This window comes from Dermochelys coriacea, chromosome 4 (assembly GCF_009764565.3).
Source record: "Dermochelys coriacea isolate rDerCor1 chromosome 4, rDerCor1.pri.v4, whole genome shotgun sequence".
Lineage (NCBI taxonomy): Eukaryota > Metazoa > Chordata > Testudines > Dermochelyidae > Dermochelys > Dermochelys coriacea.
The window spans coordinates 116,373,214-116,394,600 of NC_050071.1; the positions used below are offsets into that span (position 1 = coordinate 116,373,214).

General features: G+C 42.1%; 1 protein-coding gene across 1 annotated transcript in view; it reads left to right on the forward strand.

Annotated features, from left to right (window-relative positions):
- Positions 1-6,852, forward strand: part of BOD1L1 (biorientation of chromosomes in cell division 1 like 1) — a 58,081-nt gene extending 51,229 nt beyond the window's left edge. Inside the window, 4 exon segments of the mRNA XM_038398520.2 lie at positions 321-424; positions 426-505; positions 4,135-4,278; positions 5,523-6,852. Of these exon segments, the coding sequence (XP_038254448.2) occupies positions 321-424; positions 426-505; positions 4,135-4,278; positions 5,523-5,631 (437 nt within the window). The 3' untranslated portion in view covers positions 5,632-6,852.
- The last annotated feature ends 14,535 nt before the right edge of the window (positions 6,853-21,387 follow it).

Here is a 21,387-nt window from a genome sequence, read left to right on the forward strand (position 1 = left end):
ATCATTGGGTTACAGCTAGTGTAAATATTATGTAAATTGCTGTAATCTCCTGTCAGAATTGGTACATCCCAGATGCTTCTATAAACCCCCATGAATTTTGTATGAATTCTGGCTGTGAACTGCGAAAGTAAACTATTGAGAATGTGTTTTGAGAGATTAAGTCAAACAAGTGTGAATTAAAAGTGTTGAAGGATGAAGGAAACGGAAAATTACTTATTCTACTACAAGTTCCATTTTAAATGCCTTTTCTAAACTGTGTCTATATCCTTTTGAAGGGCCTTTCATGAAATTATAACACATGTAAAATTTTTCATGGACAGAAATACTGGAGCCGGAAAGAAAACGTCGGAAGTTGGCATCTGCTGCTGAAGAGGAAACAAAAGAACAGGAGGAAGATGATGACGAAGAAGATGATGACGAAGAAGATGAGAAGAAGAAGATGATGTGATGATGAAACACATTCTGGAGCCACAACTAGATCAGCCACAAGATTAGAGGCTCAAAAGTAATATTCAGCTAGCTAGTATTTTTTAAAAGACATTGCCTCCAATTTTCTATGACACACAAAGTTAACTAACCTCTTTTTTTTTAAAAAAAAAAAAAGTCTGATATTGAAAAATCTGTCAGCCCTACAAAACGGGACAGTAACATTTAGTGTTAAAAATCCCAGCTCCTCAACAGGTTGACCCACAAATTGCAACTCTAAGGTTGCCTCTATTCTACACAACCTATGCCAGCATCGCCCCCGCATTGAGACAGCCTACACTGACCGTTTTTTCTGTTGCTGTAGTAACATCGCCTCCCCGAACACCATTAATTATGTTAACAGAAGCACTCTTCCATCCGCATAGTTGCATGTACACTGGCAATTCACATCCTGACCAATGTAGCTATCCCAATATAATTTTTCTGTGTAGACCAAGCACAAAGCAATGGCTTTCTTTGCAATTGAACTCTAGTATTTTGTGCCATCCTCCACTCACTCGGAAATGGATATGCTTTTCACTTCTCACAGGAATGAAACCGGCAGGGAGAATGGTGGAAGTGGTAAAGCATGTTTACCAGTAACTGGAACAAAGATGATATTGGGTTGCATGTATTAAGAGCTGAGATTTTAATACTTTAAAGTTTATCTTTTTAGCTACAACACTTAAAGTTGTGTGTGCATGGTGTGGGGACTTATCCCTTTAAATATGTCGTCATAACGTGAGCTCTGGTATCATCTCTAGCCGTTGTAGATGTACTGAAGTTGGCATTAGTTTAGTCCTCTCGGATTTTCATGGTATCTAGTGACCTTTTGCTTAATGAAGTCTGAGACTCTGAATCACAGTGCCTGGCTTTTTTCTATCATGTGCTGTCATATTACTCAATGGTAGTCAAGTTAAGAAAATGCAATAGGGGAGAGAATATTAGTTTCAGATATAACTACTATCTAAAAATTACATGTTCAACCATCATAAGATGTAAAGCCCTACCCCTTCTTTACCTGAGTCAGCAAATTTCTGCAAGGACCTTGCTGTGGATGTTGAATTTGATGGCTACTATAGTGGTCATAATACCACACACGCTCCAGTGTATTCTTAAACTAGCTGCTTCCAAGATACTGTGTGGTGGCAGTGCAAAGAAAATTTTCAGTATGGAAAGACCTGCCAAACTACTCCAATCCAAATTGTAGTAACCCTGTTCTTGGGATAAGGAGCCCAAATAAAGGGAATGGTACTTGGTCTCTTCAGAAGTCCAATTTTTATATAAAAGTCCTGCAGATGAGGTCATGTCCAAAATTGGAGTATTCCAAAAAGTAATTCTGATACAAGCAGACAATTAAGCTAGAGTCTATTATTACATCAACAAACTCGGATGGACAGTCTCTCTTCTCAAGAATCAAGAATACCTGAAGATTCCCAAAAGACACTTATTTGTATCAGGCATGTAAGAACTAATCCCAGGCCCTTCTTCATAGCCCTCCTGATAGGGATTTCTCCCAAGTTTGTAGCCAAGAGAATCTGGGTGATCTAGCAAGCAAACAAGAGGTCTCTAACTCCGTTCCATGCCATTTTTCTTTTGTACTTCGAGACCGTGAGAAGAAAAGAAGACAGCACCACAATTGTCAACTGCCATTTCTCTTCCAAGAATTATAGGAAAAAATGAGGACACAACACCAATCTGCAGTGCTAAAGCAAGAAGTTTTCATTCTAGTGACCCCTTGAGATTAGAGAGAAGTCTTAATTCCTGATGCCAAAAGTTAAATGGTACCAAGAGTACTACCTGAGAGACCAACCTCAGTCTGTCAGTGCTGATGGATGATCTGGTGCATTCTAGGGGCTATTCTCAGTGCAGTGAAACAAAAGTTCATTTCTAGTCTTCCTTATGTTTATGCTGAGCATAGAATTCCCTTGGAACCACGGAATCAGATGTCAGGATCTTCTGAGTTAGTCAAGCCCTATCTTGGTTCCATTTTCAATGACAACGTACTTTGACACCACCATCTTCATTGGGATTCTAGTAATCGCTATCTTGGCTTCATTTCCAAGGATATCTAATTTTTACCTTTATGGGACTCAACTGATGCTCAGACCACACCTTTAACAGCAGTATTCTCTGGTCCTCAAGATCTTATTTGCAAAACAAAAGAACAGTCATACAATTGTTTGTCTGTGAATCCCCCAAGAGGAGTTATCTATACTGCCAACATCAACACACCCAAGACCAGATACTTGCTTGTAACTAAGATTCTTCAAGTGCTTGCTCATGTCCACTCCACATTAGTGTGTGCACACTGTGTCCACCATTGCCAGAGATTTTCCCTCAGTGGTATCCGTTGGGCCAGCACAAGTGCCCTCTGGAGCCACGTGCTCATGCACTGGTATAAGGGGCGCCACCGGCCACTCATCTTCCTCTCAGTTTTCCTTTTTACTGCCCATGACAGGGTGGAACTATCCCTCTTGCTTCAGCAAGGCTTCTTCCCTGTGGATTTTGGACTCTGATTCTTAGTTGTTGTTTTAAACATAGCTTTAGTGTATATAGAAATTGTAGTTTAGAGGTAGTGTAAATAGTGTAGCTAGGGACTAACTATCATCGAGCGGCTCTCTTCGTCCTATTGGCCAGGTATGTCCCAGTCCCCGGGCTTCAAACCTTGTGCCTCCTGCAGCAAACCTATGCCCATGAGTACCCACACTCAAGTTCTTTGAAGTGCTTGGGAGAAACTCACATGAGGGAAAAGTGCTAGATTTGTCAGGACTTTAGACCCCGCACTAAAAAGGACAGAGAAATAAGACTCAAGGTTATCCTAATGGAAGCTACTCTCAGACCAGCCTCAGAGCAAAGCTGCTCCGATTCTGCACAGAGTACTTCGGCATCGGTGCGAAGCACTCCTCTGGCACTGTGCTCTTCCCCACACCATCTCCCAGTGCAAAGGAAGAAGCACAAAAAGCAGCGCACTGACAGCGGGTGTTCACCAGTGCAGAAAAAGGACAAGCATGGGGAAGGCAGCACAGTGCAACCCATGCCGTGGTCACCGAAGGAGAACCCTTTGTCTGACTCAGAAGGGGAACCTTATGTACAACCTAAGGGCTTGTCTACACTACCCGCCAGATCAGCAGACAGTGATTGATGCAGCAGGGATTGATTTATCGTGTCTAGTATAGACGCGATAAATCGACTGCTGAGCGCTTTCCCTGACTCCGGTACTCCATCAGAACGAGCAGCACAAGCAGAGTCGACAGGAGAGCATCAGCTGCTGACTTACTGCAATGAAGACACCGCAGTAAGTAGATCTAAATACATCGACTTCAGGTACTCTGTTCACGTAGCTGAAGTTGCTTATCTTAGATTGGCCCCACGGGGTAGTGTAGACAAGCCCTAAGAGTCATTCCCCTCTATACCTTGTGCATAATTTAATATTAGATAAGCACAACAAGAATAAAGGACAAATCTCATTTCTGGATTTCTTAAGATGTATTCTTCTTTATTTCCAAACTTGCAGATGTCATTTTGCATTGACAGTATTGATCCACTTGTGGAAAATGCTGTATAGTTTCATTTCCTGTACTTATTACATATGCATGCTGAATATGATTTGATTATTTTGCTGTATTCATTCATCTTTTTATAGAAAGTTTTCTGTTAACGTTTCAGAAAGCAGCCAAGCAAACCAACCACTCGTGCTGCTTCTAAAGGAAACAGCCCAAGTCCAGTTTCTCCTAAAAAACAGCAAAATTCAGCAGCGAAAAAGAAGTCACCTAGTGAAGCAAAAGTTAGCAAGTCTCCTCCATTGGCACAGTAAGTATGAAAATGGAAGCATCTTTTACTGTTTGTTTTGGATGTCATTAAATTGATCCTTTTTTCTGTATCTATAATTTACTACAACGCTGAACTGCAAAGCAGAAAGAAAAGTGTTTTTGCCTTTCTCTGATATCCCAAAACTGTTTCAAAGGACTTTTCCCCATTTTTTTTCCTGTGTATTCTTTTACATTTGAAATATCAGGTCTTTACTTCCCGTTCTGTACTGGAGGATCTTGGAAAGTACTTAGGAGAGCCTGAGCAACAAGTCACACAAGGCTTTAATCTGAGCAGCAGTTCTTTCTGGAATGGAGAAGATGCTGGGGCCAGGAGAACTGCACTTCAGGTTTCAGCAGCATGTGACGTAATCAGATTCTCCGAAGATATTCCCTCTTTCTGTCAGACGAACTTGGCAAGGAGCCTTTGAGATTCCTAATATTTCAAGTTTAAAAAATAGCATTGGAAGGGGAGCAAAGGAAAGCATTTTTTCCTATTTTTAAGTTTGAGCCCATCTCTATGTATGATATGGGAGCAATAAAGGGCACAAATAATTATTTACGTCTACAGAAACCTGCTACGGTATTGTTTACCTCTACAGTATTCCTTCATCCAGTGTGAGGCATTGGGAGCACACACTGCTTAAATAACTTGCAGCAATAGTGGCAAGCACATACTGCATACTGACAGTTAGAGGCTGCATTTCAGTTTATATTAAGTACTTTGTGATGGCCAGTAGTTCAGGCTTTGGTCATGTGTGGTTAGGGCTAGGGCATGATTGGCCTACAAGTGCATGCACAAAGGGGAGTGGGTAAGGTGCCTTTCCATTATGCCCTTTCCTGCACAAGAGACACGAATCAGTTGCTGTTCTTTTACTGTCTTGAGTGAAGGAACTTGAACCCTGCTTATGTCCTTCTGGGGCGCAAGCCAACCCCCCAACAATGGGGAAGAAGTGGTAGAACCATGTCTCTTTCTGTCTTCTCTGCACCAGCCAATAGAACTGGCTGGCTATTGTGGGTGAGTATATGTAGTATCCTTCTAAGGTCTGGTGGAGTGGGGTAGAGTCCCCCTACATGCTGTGCAACTGAGGGAGGTGTTGTGCACTGGGGAGTTGTGAGACAGTATCTCCTGGCATTTCCCCTTGGGATGGAGGAATGTGCCTCTAAGCAAGTGTGCCTAAAACCCCTTTGAAAATATAAACTATTATAAAAATTCTAAGCATAATTAATAATTGTTACAACTTCTAGGTTAAAGATGCAGGCTAGCAAGCGTAAAAGGGAAGCCAGCCCACCAGCGGTACGCAGAAAAGGCCAGCTGAAAGTGGACGAAACGCCATTAAAGAAAACAAAGCGATAATTGTTACCATCTGATAATATTCGTGGAAAAGTTGAAAGAAAAGAGAGTGGTCTCTGCTTCTGTTTTTTGTTTTGTTGTGTTTAAAGCAAAGGGATTTGCATGTGCTTGTTTCTGAGCTCTAAGTTAATAGATGCAGAACTTAAGTTACATTTTAAACTATTTTATAAACTTTTGTTTATAAGAATATTATACAGATGAAAAAATAAGTTTACTTTGTATCTGAAAGGAAAACAGTAATTACAGATTTTAACACTGACTCAAAGTTGGGATTTCCCAATGTGACATGCTGATGCAGATGCTTCCACTCCACCAGGCACCAAGGGCCTACTAATATTCTTTATATATAAACTTGTAAAAATAGGTTGTATTTTACTCTGTGTATGAATCTGATCAATGATGAACACTTTATTTATTGTATGGAGAGGACTGGTCTGTAAACTTTAGCATATACCTTAGGTTTTATTAATGATATTTTAAATTCTATGCAGCCATCAGTAGGAGTCTTTTTTTCAGGGCTGTCTAAAACCCGAAGTTCTCTGAAATATGCTCAGACAATTGATAAAGTATTCTCTCGCATGTATTAAAGTAGATTAGCATAGTAAAGGGGACTCTCTCCCTTTTCTGTTCACATTCATAACTATGTATAAAATAGGGAGTGTCATCTTTCCAAATTAACTTTATCTCTGAATTTTTGTACCAACCTCAAAGTAGTCAATAGTACTAGCTTAGGTTTACTCAGACCATTTCAGCCAAAGCTACTCTGAAGTACAACAAACTGCTATGTTTTATTTCACAACTTAACTGTTCTTTCAGTGTTTGTCTTTCAATGAAGAGGGACCCATAGAAGTGATATTTAACTTCAAATAACTATGGAGCTTCAGCATTTTATGTTGCGTTTTATACACAGGTATTAAAAAAGTAGAACTTGGTATTATTGCCAGAATCTTTTTTTAATGTATATTAATACTTCCGTAAGAGCAAATGTTCAAGTTAAGTTTTACAGTTAAGCTTTTCTTAAGATCAAATTTGTCTCTTGCAGTGATATGATGAGTTGCCAAATAATCTGAGATTATTTTAAAATGTTTTGTTCATATTCTTGTTTTATAATTAAAATTAGCATTTGTTTGTTTGTTTTTTTACTCGTTATTGTAAGGCGCATATTTGTCAGATATTCCACTTGATTTCTTACTGAGATTTTATATATAAATTATAAAATGTTTCACAAAACCCGAGTTGCAATATTTGTTAAATCTTTAAATTCCTTAATTGTCACTGTATTTGTTTGTATTGTATTTACAATTGACTTGGATGGACTTAATCACATGAGTAATGGGTTGCATAATGAGTCCCTTTTTATAAAGCCTCTGTATCACGTCGTCTAGGTATCATATATTTACTACAAAAATAATTTGGACAGCTCCTTAAGTGAATCCATGTCCTGAAATTAAAGACCTCCTCCAGTGAGCTGATTGTTATTCAGACTTACCAAATATCCTTAAACTTTTTAAGGTCTGTCTTAGGCCCCAGTTCAGCAAAGCATAGAAGCACATACTTAAGTCGTACTGAAGCCAATGAGACTTAAACACAGGCTGAAAGTTAAGCACATGCTTAAGTGCTTTGCTGATTAGAGATTGACTGAGTGCAGAATGAGGACCCTATTGCCTTAAAGACTGATGCGGTGATGCTCTGGCACAGCAACAGAGGAAGCAAGTTCCAGAGGCAAGACTGCCCTCTGCCAGTTCTAGCAAGACAAATTTCTAGTGGGCCTGAAGGTAATTTGCTGCGGAAGATCGTAACACAAATAAAAAGCTTCTGAATTCATACTTAGATCCCCTAATTGCCCTCAATTTAGAACATTCAGGCCTTGTCTTCATTAGCACTTTTAACAATCCCTACATTCCAAAGGGTTGTCAATAAAAGATCACTTGAAGCTGCCATTTCAACAGTCCCATGTGAGCTGGTGGAGCAGCAGATGGTGAAACCTACTGTCTCTGCAGAGCAGGATCCAACATAGGAGGAAGCAGCATAGATAATGTAGGTGATGCACAAAGCAGCTAGAACGAAGTTCGTTGTTGGCACTGTAGTGCTTGAAAAAGCAGCACCTCCTCAGTAGCTGCTTTTCATGCCCGCAGCTTCTCCGGTAAGAACATATTTTCTTAGTGTGGGGGTTATTTTAAATAGCCTGTGACATCCACTCCATATGAAGATGTACACTTACACACATGTGGGGTGTGTTCAGAATTTTGTTCGACCAGTCTGAATGCCCCCATGATTTTCCTCAGAATTTCCCATAAATGTAATAAGAAGCTAGCCCAGAAGGCAAATGCCTCACGCATCTAAGCTGGTCATGACTGTATCAACAAGTTCCCATTTTGGTGTTTCAGAGTAGCAGCCGTGTTAGTCTGTATTCGCAAAAAGAAAAGGAGTACTTGTGGCACCTTAGAGACTAACAAATTTATTAGAGCATAAGCTTTCGTGAGCTACAGCTCACTTCATTGGATGCATTTGGTGGAAAAAGCAGAGGAGAGATTTATATACACACACAGAGAACATGAAACAATGGGTTTATCATACACACTGTAAGGAGAGTGATCACTTAAGATAAGCCATCACCAGCAGCAGGGGGGGAAAGGAGGAAAACCTTTCATGGTGACAAGCAAGGTAGGCTAATTCCAGCAGTAAACAAGAATATCAGAGGAACAGTGGGGGGTGGGGTGGGAGGGAGAAATACCATGGGGAAATAGTTTTACTTTGTGTAATGACTCATCCATTCTCAGTCTCTATTCAAGCCTAAGTTAATTGTATCCAGTTTGCAAATTCCAATTCAGCAGTCTCTCGTTGGAGTCTGTTTTTGAAGCTTTTTGTTGAAGTATAGCCACTCTTAGGTCAGTGACCAGAGAGATTGAAGTGTTCTCCAACTGGTTTTTGAATGTTATAATTCTTGACGTCTGATTTGTGTCCATTCATTCTTTCACGTAGAGACTGTCCAGTTTGGCCAATGTACATGGCAGAGGGGCATTGCTGGCACATGATGGCATATATCACATTGGTAGATGCGCAGGTGAACGAGCCTCTGACAGCGTGGCCGACGTGATTAGGTCCTATGATGGTATCCCCTGAATAGATATGTGGACAGAGTTGGCAACGGGCTTTGTTGCAAGGATAGGTTCCTGGGTTAGTGGTTCTGTTGGTGTGTGTGGTTGCTGGTGAGTATTTGCTTCAGATTGGGGGGCTGTCTGTAAGCAAGGACTGGTCTGTCTCCCAAGATCTGTGAGAGTGATGGGTCATCCTTCAGGATAGGTTGTAGATCCTTGATGATGCGTTGGAGAGGTTTTAGTTGGGGGCTGAAGGTGATGGCTAGTGGCGTTCTATTGTTTTCTTTGTTGGGCCTGTCCTGTAGTAGGTGACTTCTGGATACTCTTCTGGCTCTGTCAATCTGTTTCTTCACTTCAGCATTGTAGTTGTAGGAATGCATGATAGAGATCTTGTAGGTGTTTGTCTCTGTCTGAGGGGTTGGAGCAAATGCGGTTATATCGTAGCGCTTGGCTGTAGACAATGATCGAGTGGTATGATCTGGATGAAAGCTAGAGGCATGTAGGTAGGAATAGCGGTCAGTAGGTTTCCGATATAGGGTGGTGTTTATGTGACCATCACTTATTAGCACCGTAGTGTCCAGGAAGTGGATCTCTTGTGTGGACTGGTCCAGGCTGAGGTTGATGGTGGGATGGAAATTGTTGAAATCATGGTGGAATTCCTCAAGAGCTTCTTTTCCATGGGTCCAGATGATGATGTCATCAATGTAGCGCAAGTAGAAAAGGGGCATTAGGGGACGAGAGCTGAGGAAGCGTTGTTCTAAGTCAGCCATAAAAATGTTGGCATACTGTGGGGCCATGCGGGTACCCATCGCAGTGCCGCTGATTTGAAGGTATACATTGTCCCCAAATGTGAAATAGTTATGGGTGAGGACAAAGTCACAAAGTTCAGCCACCAGGTTAGCCGTAACAGTATCGGGGATACTGTTCCTGACGGCTTGTAGTCCATCTTTGTGTGGAATGTTGGTGTAGAGGGCTTCTACATCCATAGTGGCTAGGATGGTCTTTTCAGGAAGATCAACAATGGATTGTAGTTTCCTCAGGAAGTCAGTGGTGTCTCGAAGATAGCTGGGAGTGCTGGTAACGAAGGGCCTGAGGAGGGAGTCTACATAGCCAGACAATCCTGCTGTCAGGGTGCCAATGGCTGAGATGATGGGGCGTCCAGGATTTCCAGGTTTATGGATCTTGGGTAGCAGATAGAATACCCCAGGTCGGGGCTCCAGGGGTGTGTCTGTGCGGATTTGTTCTTGTGCTTTTTCAGGGAGTTTCTTGAGCAAATGCTGTAGTTTCTTTTGGTAACTCTCAGTGGGATCAGAGGGTAATGGCTTGTAGAAAGTGGTGTTGGAGAGCTGCCTAGTAGCCTCTTGTTCATACTCTGACCTATTCATGATGACGACAGCACCTCCTTTGTCAGCCTTTTTGATTATGATGTCAGAATTGTTTCTGAGGCTGTGGATGGCACTGTGTTCTGCATGGCTGAGGTTATGGGGTAAGCGATGCTGCTTTTCCACAATTTCAGCTCGTGCACGTCGGCGGAAGCACTCTATGTAGAAATCCAGGCTGCTGTTTCGACCTTCAGGAGGAGTCCACCCAGAATCCTTCTTTTTTTGGTGTGGGTGTTCAACATAAAGACTTGTACTTTTCAGACCATTAATACTTCAACAAGCTTTACACTCTTGCTACGTTGATCTCCATCACTGAGGTCTGCATTAAGAAAAGACAACTTTACTCCCAAGCCATCTCATCTGTCCTTTGTTTCTGGAAGCAAACCACTGGGCTCTCTACTTTCTCCAGACCACTTCATTAGTCACTGTCCTGAGTCTAGGACATATTGTATAGCCTGTTGTCTTCCTTCCAACACATGGCTTCGGCTGCATTGACTTCAGTGGAGTAATACCCACTTATACCAGCAGGACTGAATTTGGCTAGTAGCTTTTAATTCTCTTCCTATCAGAGAATGTCTCCACTTTGGTTTTTTTCAATGTACATGTCTTTAAGTGAACAGACTGGGTCAGACCAATGGTCCATCTATCCTATCTTTTGGCAGTGGCTGGTGCCAGATGCTTCAGGGGGAGTGAACAGAGGAGGGCTATTTATTGATCCACCCCATCATCCAATCCTAGCTTCTAGCAGTCAGAGGTTTAAGCGTGGGGTTGCATCCCTGACATCTTGGCTAATAGTCATTGATGGAGCTCTCCTCCATGAACTTTATCTAATTTTTTTTTGAACCCAGTTTATACTCTTGGCCTTCACAACATCCCCGGCAATGATTTCCATGGGTTGACTGTGTGTTGAGTAAAGAAGTACTTCCATATGTTTGTGTTAAACCTACTGACTAGTAATTTCATTAGGCGACCCACCACCACCACCATCTAGTTCTTGTATTACATGAAGGGGTAAATAACACTTCCTTATTCACTTTCTCCACACCACTGATGACTTTATAGACTATCTTCTCTCTTAAATCCTCTTTTCCAAGCCGAACAGTCCCAGTCTTTTTAATCTCTCCTCATATGGAAGCTGTTCCACACCCCTCATGATTTTTGTTGTCCTTCTCTGCACCTTTTCCCAATTCTGATGTATCTCTTTTGAAATGGGACAAACAGAACTGCGTAGTAGCCAAGGTGTGGGCATACCATGGATTTATACAGTACATTGATATTTTGTCATCTTATCTATCCTTTTGCTAATGGTTCCTAACACTGTTAGCTTTTTTGACTGCTGCTACACATTGAGCAGATGTTTTCAGACAACTATTCATGAGGACTCAAAGATCTTTCTGGAGCGGTAACAGCTAATTTAGACCATCATTTTCTGTACATAATTGGGATAATGTTTTCCAATGTGCATTACTTTGCATTAATCAAGATTGAATTTTATCTGACATTTTGTTGCTCAGTTGCCCAGTTTTGAGCCATCCCTTTGTAACTTTTTGCAGTCTGCTTTGGCCTTAACTATTGTGAGCATTTGACATTATCTGCAAACTTTTTCATAAGTGACCTGGAAAAAGTGGTAAATGTTGAATAGTACAGGTGCCAGTATACATCCTTGGGGAACCTCGCTATTTACCTCTCTCCATTGTGAAAGCTGACTATTCCTACCCTTTGTTTCTTGTCTTTTAATCAATTACTGATCCATGAGAGGACCTTCCCTCTTAGCCCATGACTCCTTACTTTGCTTAAGAGCATTTGGTGAGGGACCTTGTCAAAGGCTTTCTGAAAATCTAAGTGCACCATTATCCCTTAACTCACCCTTGTGCACAATTGTTGGCTTGCTGAAGCATTCTAATTAGGGCTGTCAAGCGATTAAAAAAATTAATTGCACTGTTAATAGTAGAAAACCATTTATTTAAATATTTTTTGATTTCTACATTTTCAAATGTATTGATTTCAATTACAACACAGAATACAAAATCTACAGTGCTCACTTTATATTTGTTTGATTACAAATATTTGCACTGTAAAAAAAACAAAAGTATTTTCAATTCACCTAATAGAAGTACTGTAGTGCAATCTCTTTAGCATGAAAGTTGAACTTACAAATGTCAAATTTATGTACAAAAAAAATAACTGCATTCAAAACCAAAACAACATAAGACTTTAGAGCAGGGGTGGGCAAACTATGTCCCAGAAGCTGGGGATTGCCCCCTGTGGTGCCACAGGCCCCACGCCGCTCTCAGAAGCAGCCGGCACCACATCCCTGGGGCCAAGGGGGCAGAGGGCTCCATGTGTTGCCCTTGCCTCCAGGCACCAGATGCTGCCCACCCCCCACACCTCAGAGCTCCTATTGTCTGGGAACAGGGAACCGCGGCTGATGGGAGTTTCGGGGGAGGTACCTGGAGGTGTGGCAAGGGAAGCGCACAGAGCCCTGTCTCCCCCTACCCCAGGGGCTGTGCACTCCAACTCCCTGCCCTAAGCCCCTTGCCACACCTCGCACCCCTCCTGCACCACAACAGTCTGCCACACCTCGCATCCCTCCTGCACCCCAACTCCCTGCCCTGAGCTCCCTCCTGCAGTCCGCACCCCCTCCTGCAGCCCAACCCCCTTCCCTAAGCCCCCTCATACACCCCTCCTCTGCCCCAATCCCTTGCCCTGAGCCTGTTCCTGCACACTGCACCCTACCCCCCCTACCCTGGCCCTGCATACAATTTCCCCACCCAGATGTGGCTGTCGGCCCAAAAAGTTTGCCCACCCCTGCTTTAGAGCCTACAAGTCCACTCAGTCCTACTTCAACCAATTGCTCAGACAAACAAGCTTGGTTACATTTGCAGGAGAAAATGCTGCCTGTTTCTTATTTACGTCACCTGAAAGTGAGAACGGGCATTCGCATGGCACTATTGTAACCAGCATCACAAGATATTTAAATGCCAGACGAGCTAAGATTCATATGTCTTCGTGCTTCAACCACCATTCCAGAGGACATGCATCCATGCTGATGACTGGTTCTGCTCATAACAATCCAAAGCAGAGTGGACCGATGCATGTTCATTTTCATCATCTGCATCAGATACCACCAGCTGAAGGTTGATTTTCTTTTTTTGGTGGTTCGGGTTCTGTAGTTTCCGCATCGGTTTTGCTCTTTTCAGATTTTGGAAGGCACTTCAGATTCTTAATCTTGGGGTGAGTGCTGTAGCTATTTTTAGAAATCTCACATTGGTACCTTCTTTGCATTTTGTCAAATCTGCAGTGTTCGTAAATCAAATGTGCTGGGTCATCATCCAAGACTGGTATAACATGAAAGATATGGCAGAATGTGAGTAAAATGGAGCAGGAGACGTACAATTCTCCCCCAAGGAGTTCAGTCACAAATTTAATTATTACTTTTTTCACGATCATCATCTGCATGGAAGCATGTTTCTGGAATGGTAGCTGAAACATGAAGGGGCATTCAAATGTTTACGATATCTGGCACAAATATCTTGAAATGCCAGCTAGAAAAGTGCCATGCAAACTCCTGTTCTCACTTTCAGATGACATTGTAAATAAGAATCAGGCAGCATTATCTCCCGTAAATGTAAACAAACTTGTTTGTTTTAGCAATTGGCTGAACAAGAAATAGGACTGAGTGGACTTGTAAGCTCTGAAGTTTTACATTTTGTTTTTGAGTGCAGTTATGTAACAAAAAAAATCTACATTTGTAAGTTACACTTTCACGATAAAGAGATTGCAGTACAGTACTTGTATGAGATGAATTGAAAAATACTATTTCTTGTATTATTTTTACAATGCAAATATTTGTAATAAAAAAAAGTGAGCAGTGTACACTTTGTATTCTGTGTTGTAATAGAAAACAATATATTTGAAAATGTAAAAAACATCCAAAATATTTAATACATTTCAGTTGGTATTCTATTGTTTAACAGTGTGATTAAAATTTTTTTTTAGTTAATTGCATGCGTTAACTGATTAATCAACAACCCTAATTCTAATAGACTGGCGAGGCAAGATTTCCCTTTACAAAAAGCCTTGTTGATTCCTCCCCATCATATCATGTTAATCTATGTCTCATAATTCTGTTCTGTAGCTTCAATGTAGACATAGTTTGACTGCTGTATTAGGGAACACATGCTGAAACCTGTTTCACTGGCTCTCCCTGACCTGGAGTGGTATCTGGGCTGCTGGTGCCTGGGGGTGTGGGAGGAGAGAGAGGATGGGCAGGCTTAATGGGGGAGCCCTTGCTGCTCCTGCAGTGACCTGAGCGTGGGAGTTGTGGCACTTTGCTGCACTAATGCTGGAATTCTAGTGCCTCCTGGTGCTACTATGGCAGCCTTGCTGCTGGAGCTCGCCACTATTCCCTGTCCCTATCCCCTTCTCTTCCCCTGCCATATCCCATCCCCCTACTCCCCCCACCCCACCTACATCCACCATTTCCCACCCCTCTTTCCCTGTCCCCCCCATGGGCACTCACCGTTGTACAGGAAACAGGATGGTGGCCATGCAGGGTGCCAGTAGAAGGTGACGACAACAACAGGCACTAGGACCTGGTGGGAGGTGGCATCCAGCTGCAGTGGCCACCATCAGCAGAAGAAGGCTCTGTCCTGCCAGGGACAGGGACCGAATGAGATGGAAATGTGTTTGGGGGGTGGGGGGAGGCACAGGGTGGAAAGGACAGAGCCCTCCCACACCCGACAGGCCGAGTAGAGCAGCTCAGCACTGGCAGAAATCTGGGTAGGGGTGGACATTGACCTGTGACCCCACATGCACCCTGCCATACTTTTCCTCTGTTTGGGGGCAAGAGGGACAATGCCCTGCTGCACCCATGAGCTTCAACCAATTGCCTGGTACTGAAATTAGATCCTGTAATTGCCAGGATCACCTTTGGAATTTTTTATTTAAATTGGTGTCATATTAGCTATCCACCAGTCATCTCATAGAAAGGCTGATTTAAGCAATAGATTACATACCACACATAGTAGTTCTACAATTTCATATTTGAGTTCCTTCAGAACTCTTAGGTGAATACCATCTGGTCCTGGTGACTTACTATGGTTTAATTTAGAGTTTTTTGGAACAAATTGCCTCTATTGACATCTCAATCTGGGACAGTTCCTCAGATTTGTCCCCTAAAAAGAATGGCTCAGATATGGGAATCTCCCTCAATCCTCTGCAGTGAATACTAATGCAAAGAATTAATTTAATTTCTCTGCAATGGCCTTTTCTTCCTTGAGTGCTCCTGTAGCACCTTGATCATTCAGTGGCCCCACTGTTTGGCAGCCTTCCTGCTCTGATGGACTTACAAACTCAACAGCATTTTTTTTTTTGTTTCTTCTGCTAATTGCTCTTCACGTTCTTTTTTGGCCAAAGCCTAATTATACTTTTACACTTGACTTACCAGAATTTATGTTCCTTTATATTTTCCTCAGTAGGATTTAGCTTCCAGTTTTTAAAAGATGTCTTTTTTGTCTTTAACTGCGTCTTTTACTGTGTTAGGTCCTGGAGACATTTTTTCTTTGGTGGTCTTATTGCTTTTTTTAATTATTATTTGGGGTATGCATGGTGTTTTTAAAGCATTTCCATGCAGTTTGCAACATTTCATTCTTGTGACTGTTCCTTTTCATTTCCATTTAACTACCCTCTTCATTTTTGTGTAGTTCTGCTTTTGGAAGTTAAATGCCACTGTGATGGGTTTACTTGGTATTTTCCCCCCTACAAGGGTGTTAAATTTAATTACATTATGATAGCTATTATTGAACGGCTCTCCTATATTCACCTCTTGGAAATCCTGAGCTCCACTTCAGACTTAATAAGAATTGCCTCTCCCCTTGTGGGTTCCAAGACTAGCTGTTCCAAGAAGCAGCCATTAATGGTGTCTAGAAATTTTATTTCTACATCCCATCCTGAGGTGACATGTAATCACAGTAAGGCTTATGCAGCTTCCATACTTCTGCTCTGTGCATCCATTCTAAGCTCTCCACAAATTTCTTTAGCATTGTTTTAGGGGTGGACTTATTTTAATTGATTGTAACAGGCTACTGTGGCATTTCAGACAACTGCCGTAATGACAATCCCTCAGGCCTGTTTACAGTTCTTCAGCTATTCTGTCAGCTGGTACTTTAAATTCACAGGAACATCCCCATCAGCTAAACCTGAGTTTTTGCAGCTCATGGCAGCTCCTTGAAGTCCTAGTGCTTGCTTCATCTGAGGAGTCCTGGGGTGTCCTTGTACCATCTGTTCACTTGGCACCCCATCCACTCCTATAACATGCTGATTTTTTCCCATTTCTAGCCACACACAGATTCACCCTTGAAACAACTTAACTAAGGAGGAGATGGATTTCCCATCACTTTAAGTCTTTAAATCAAATTAGGGGTAACATTTTTGAAAGCTTTTAAGTGATTTTGGAACCTAATCTCTTTTTCAAAAGTGATTTAGACACTTAGAAGCCAATGAGTCTTTGGCTTTTGAAAAATTTACCTTAGAGGGCTTTCTAAAAGATAAGCTCTAGCTCAGTTCACATTGGCAACCCTTGTTAGGGTCAAATATTTTGTGACCCCCTTACAGTTACCCTTCAAGGTCAAGAATTTTCTATCAGTATCTCAAAACACCCACACTTATATAGACTTTTATCCTTGTTACTATAAATGTAAGAGTAAGGATGGGGCAGGGGTTCAGGGAGCAAGATTTCCTTTGCTTTACATTGTAATACACATTTTAAACATCTCATAACCTACCAGTTGAGTAACATTGCTGTAGCTTCATCAGAGGTTATGGCCTTGATGCAGGAATTACTGGGTGAAATAAATTCTGATCTCCTGCATAACTCCTATGTTATTTTTAGATATTTAGAATTTTAGATTTTTAAACATATAGCAAGCCCCAGTCCCTGCTCAAGGAGCTTACAATGTACAAGACAGGCTGTAATAGGCAGATACGATAAACAAATGCCCGAGTGGGGATTGGGAGAGACAGGATAAACAAAATATAATATATATAGGATGTGCTCAATTCTTAGCCAGTCAGGGGCAGGGATTGTAACTCACCCCTGGGCTTGCTATCATCAGATTGCATTGATATGCACTTTCTATGATTATACATGCAGTTGTCATCCTCGAATTTGGCTCTTCCAGGTGAACTGAAATACTTAATTTTAAAAAAAATGTTAAATTTTAAAATTTCCCCATGTTTATTTCCCCCTCTCCCCCCACTGTTCCTCAGACATTCTTGTCAACTGCTGGAAATGGCCCACCTTGATTATCACTACAAAGGTTTTCTCCCCTCTCCCCGCTCTCCTGCTGGTAATAGCTCATCTTAAGTGATCACTCTCCTTACAGCGTGTATGGCAACATCCATTGTTTCACGTTCTGTGTATATAAATCTCCCCACTGTATTTTCCACTGAACGCATCCAATGAAGTAAGCTGTAGTTCACGAAAGCTTATCCTCAAATAAATTTGTTAGTCTCCAAGGTGCCACAAGTACTCCTTTTCTTTTGCAAATACATACTAACACAGCTGCTACTCTGAAACCTGTGCAGGCCAGCTTATCACAGCCAGGGCACATCATCATCAGTGGGTAGAGCTGCAGCCCTCCTCTTGCTTCAGGTGTTAGGGATCTTCAAGCATAGCAGGGGAATGGAAAATGTATTGCTTTTATTGTCAGTTGAGTAACATAACTCTTTAATGATGGTTCAGTGCTGAAAGACCAGCATCTATTTTTCTAGATTTTTATTGTGACTGTCACATACATTATGCAATAATTTCTCTTTAAATGTCAAGTTTATAAAGTGAATAAATAAGAAGAAATACAGGAAAGGGAAATGGATAACAATCAGAGTCATAATAATCTGTCAACATTTCTAGTGTGTAAACTTAAAAATGTCAAAATTAAATACTTGTTTCTTGTTCAAAGCCCAAAGCAAGCAAAGATCTGGAATGTGGTTTTCTTTTGAGACAATGATAATCTCTCTATACTTTTAGTATAACAAAAGCTAAGAATTGGGTTTAACTCTATTCTGCAAGGATTCCTCAGACTAAGTAAACAGGTAATATAAGGCCATCTTAAAAAAAAAAATCCATTGCACTAGTGATAGAAATTCTTTCATCTGAATTTGAACTTAGCATCTTCTGCCCCAAGTCTTGTATACATATGAAACACAAAAGAAACGGAGTACTTGTGGCACCTTAGAGACTAACAAATTTATTTGAGCATAAGCTTTCGTGAGCTACGGCTCACTTCAAAATTTGTTAGTCTCTAAGGTGCCACAAGTACTCCTTTTCTTTTACTGTAAGGAGAGTGATCACTTAAGATAAGCCATCACCCACAGCAGGGGGGGGGGGGAAAAGGAGGAAAACCTTCCATGGTGACAAGCAGGTAGGCTAATTCCAGCAGTTAACAAGAATATCAGAGGAACAGTGGGGGGTGGGGTGGGGGGGAGAAATACCATGGGGAAATAGTTTTACTTTGTGTAATGACTCATCCATTCCCAGTCTCTATTCAAGCCTAAGTTAATTGTATCCAGTTTGCAAATTAATTCCAATTCAGCAGTCTCTCGTTGGAGTCTACTACAGGACAGGCCCAACAAAGAAAACAACAGAACGCCACTAGCCATCACCTTCAGCCCCAACTAAAACCTCTCCAACGCATCAAGGATCTACAACCTATCCTAAAGGACGACCCATCACTCTCACAGATCTTGGGAGACAGAAGTCCTTGCTTACAGACAGCCCCCCAATCTGAAGCAAATACTCACCAGCAACCACTACAGAACCACTAACCCAGGAACCTATCCTTGCAACAAAGCCCGTTGCCAACTCTGTCCACATATCTATTCAGGGGATACCATCATAGGCCTAATCACATCAGCCACACTATCAGAGGCTCGTTCACCTGCGCATCTACCAATGTGATATATGCCATCATGTGCCAGCAATGCCCCTCTGCCATGTACATTGGCCAAACTGGACAGTCTCTACGTAAAAGAATGAATGGACACAAATCAGACGTCAAGAATTATAACATTCAAAACCAGTTGGAGAACACTTCAATCTCTCTGGTCACTCGATCACAGACCTAAGAGTGGCTATACTTCAACAAAAAAGCTTCAAAACAGACTCCAACGAGAACTGCTGAATTGGAATTAATTTGCAAACTGGATACAATTAACTTAGGCTTGAATAGAGACTGGGAATGGATGAGTCATTACACAAAGTAAAACTATTTCCCCATGGTATTTCTCCCCCCCACCCCACCCCCCACTGTTCCTCTGATATTCTTGTTAACTGCTGGAATTAGCCTACCTGCTTGTCACCATGGAAGGTTTTCCTCCTTTCCCCCCCTTCTGTGGGTGATGGCTTATCTTAAGTGATCACTCTCCTTACAGTGTGTATGATAAACCCATTGTTTCATGTTCTCTGTGTGTGTGTATATAAATCTCTCCTCTGTTTTTTCCACCAACTGCATCTGATGAAGTGAGCTGTAGCTCACGAAAGCGTATGCTCTAATAAATTTGTTAGTCTCTAAGGTGCCACAAGTACCTTTTCTTTTTGCGAATACAGACTAACACGGCTGCTACTCTGAAACCTGTCATTATGCAAGGCACTGAATTTAGCCGTATAGAGTGGAAATCTGTCAACTTCATGAAAAAACTCGCACAGATACAGACAGACATCATCTTCCTCTCCAAATGCAAACAGATGGACATCATACCGAAAGGACTGAAGGTAAAAATCCATTACAATCTACATACCACACAGACTATGCTGACAGCTTGTGCCACACACTCTCAAGGAAACTGCGAACCATCTGATTAACATCCTCTACAGCAAACAGGGAAAGATTAAGAATGAGCTCTCAAAACTGGATACTCTCATAAAGAACCAACCTTCCACACAAACTTCCTCGTGGCTGGACTTTACAAAAACTAGACAAGCCATTTACAAACACACTTTGATTCTCTACAAAAGAAAAGGACACTAAGCTATCTAAACTACCATATGCCACAAGGGGCCACAACAATGGTTCCCATAACCCACCCAGCAATATTGTTAATCTATCCAACTATACTCTTAGCCCAGCGGAAGAATCTGTCCTATCTCGGGGCCTCTCCTTTTGCCCTCCACCCCCACGAACATGATACAGTTCTGTGGTGACCTAGAATCCTATTTTCGACGTCTCAGACTCAAGGAATATTTCCAACACACCTCTGACCACATATTAACCCACAGAGACCTTCCTGCCAACACTAGAAAAGAAGGATTCTGGGTGGACTCCTCCTGAAGGTCGAAACAGCAGCCTGGATTTCTACATAGACTGCTTCCGCCGACGTGCACGAGCTGAAATTGTGGAAAAGCAGCATCGCTTACCCCATAACCTCAGCCATGCAGAACACAGTGCCATCCACAGCCTCAGAAACAACTCTGACATCATAATCAAAAAGGCTGACAAAGGAGGTGCTGTCGTCATCATGAATAGGTCGGAGTATGAACAAGAGGCTACTAGGCAGCTCTCCAACACCACTTTCTACAAGCCATTACCCTCTGATCCCACTGAGAGTTACCAAAAGAAACTACAGCATTTGCTCAAGAAACTCCCTGAAAAAGCACAAGAACAAATCCGCACAGACACACCCCTGGAGCCCCGACCTGGGGTATTCTATCTGCTACCCAAGATCCATAAACCTGGAAATCCTGGACGCCCCATCATCTCAGGCATTGGCACCCTGACAGCAGGATTGTCTGGCTATGTAGACTCCCTCCTCAGGCCCTTCGTTACCAGCACTCCCAGCTATCTTCGAGACACCACCGATTTCCTGAGGAAACTACAGTCCATTGGTGATCTTCCTAAAAACACCATCCTAGCCACTATGGATGTAGAAGCCCTCTACACCAACATTCCACAACGATGGACTACGAGCCATCAGGAACAGTATCCCCGATACTGTCACGGCTAACCTGGTGGCAGAACTTTGTGACTTTGTCCTGACCCAACTATTTCACATTTGGTGACAATGTATACCTTCAAATCAGCGGCACTGCGATGGGTACCCGCATGGCCCCACAGTATGCCAACATTTTTATGGTTGACTTAGAACAACGCTTCCTCAGCTCTCGTCCCCTAATGCCCCTACTCTACTTGCGCTACATTGATGACATCTTCATCATCTGGACCCATGGAAAAGAAGCTCTTGAGGAATTCCACCATGATTTCAACAATTTCCATCCCACCATC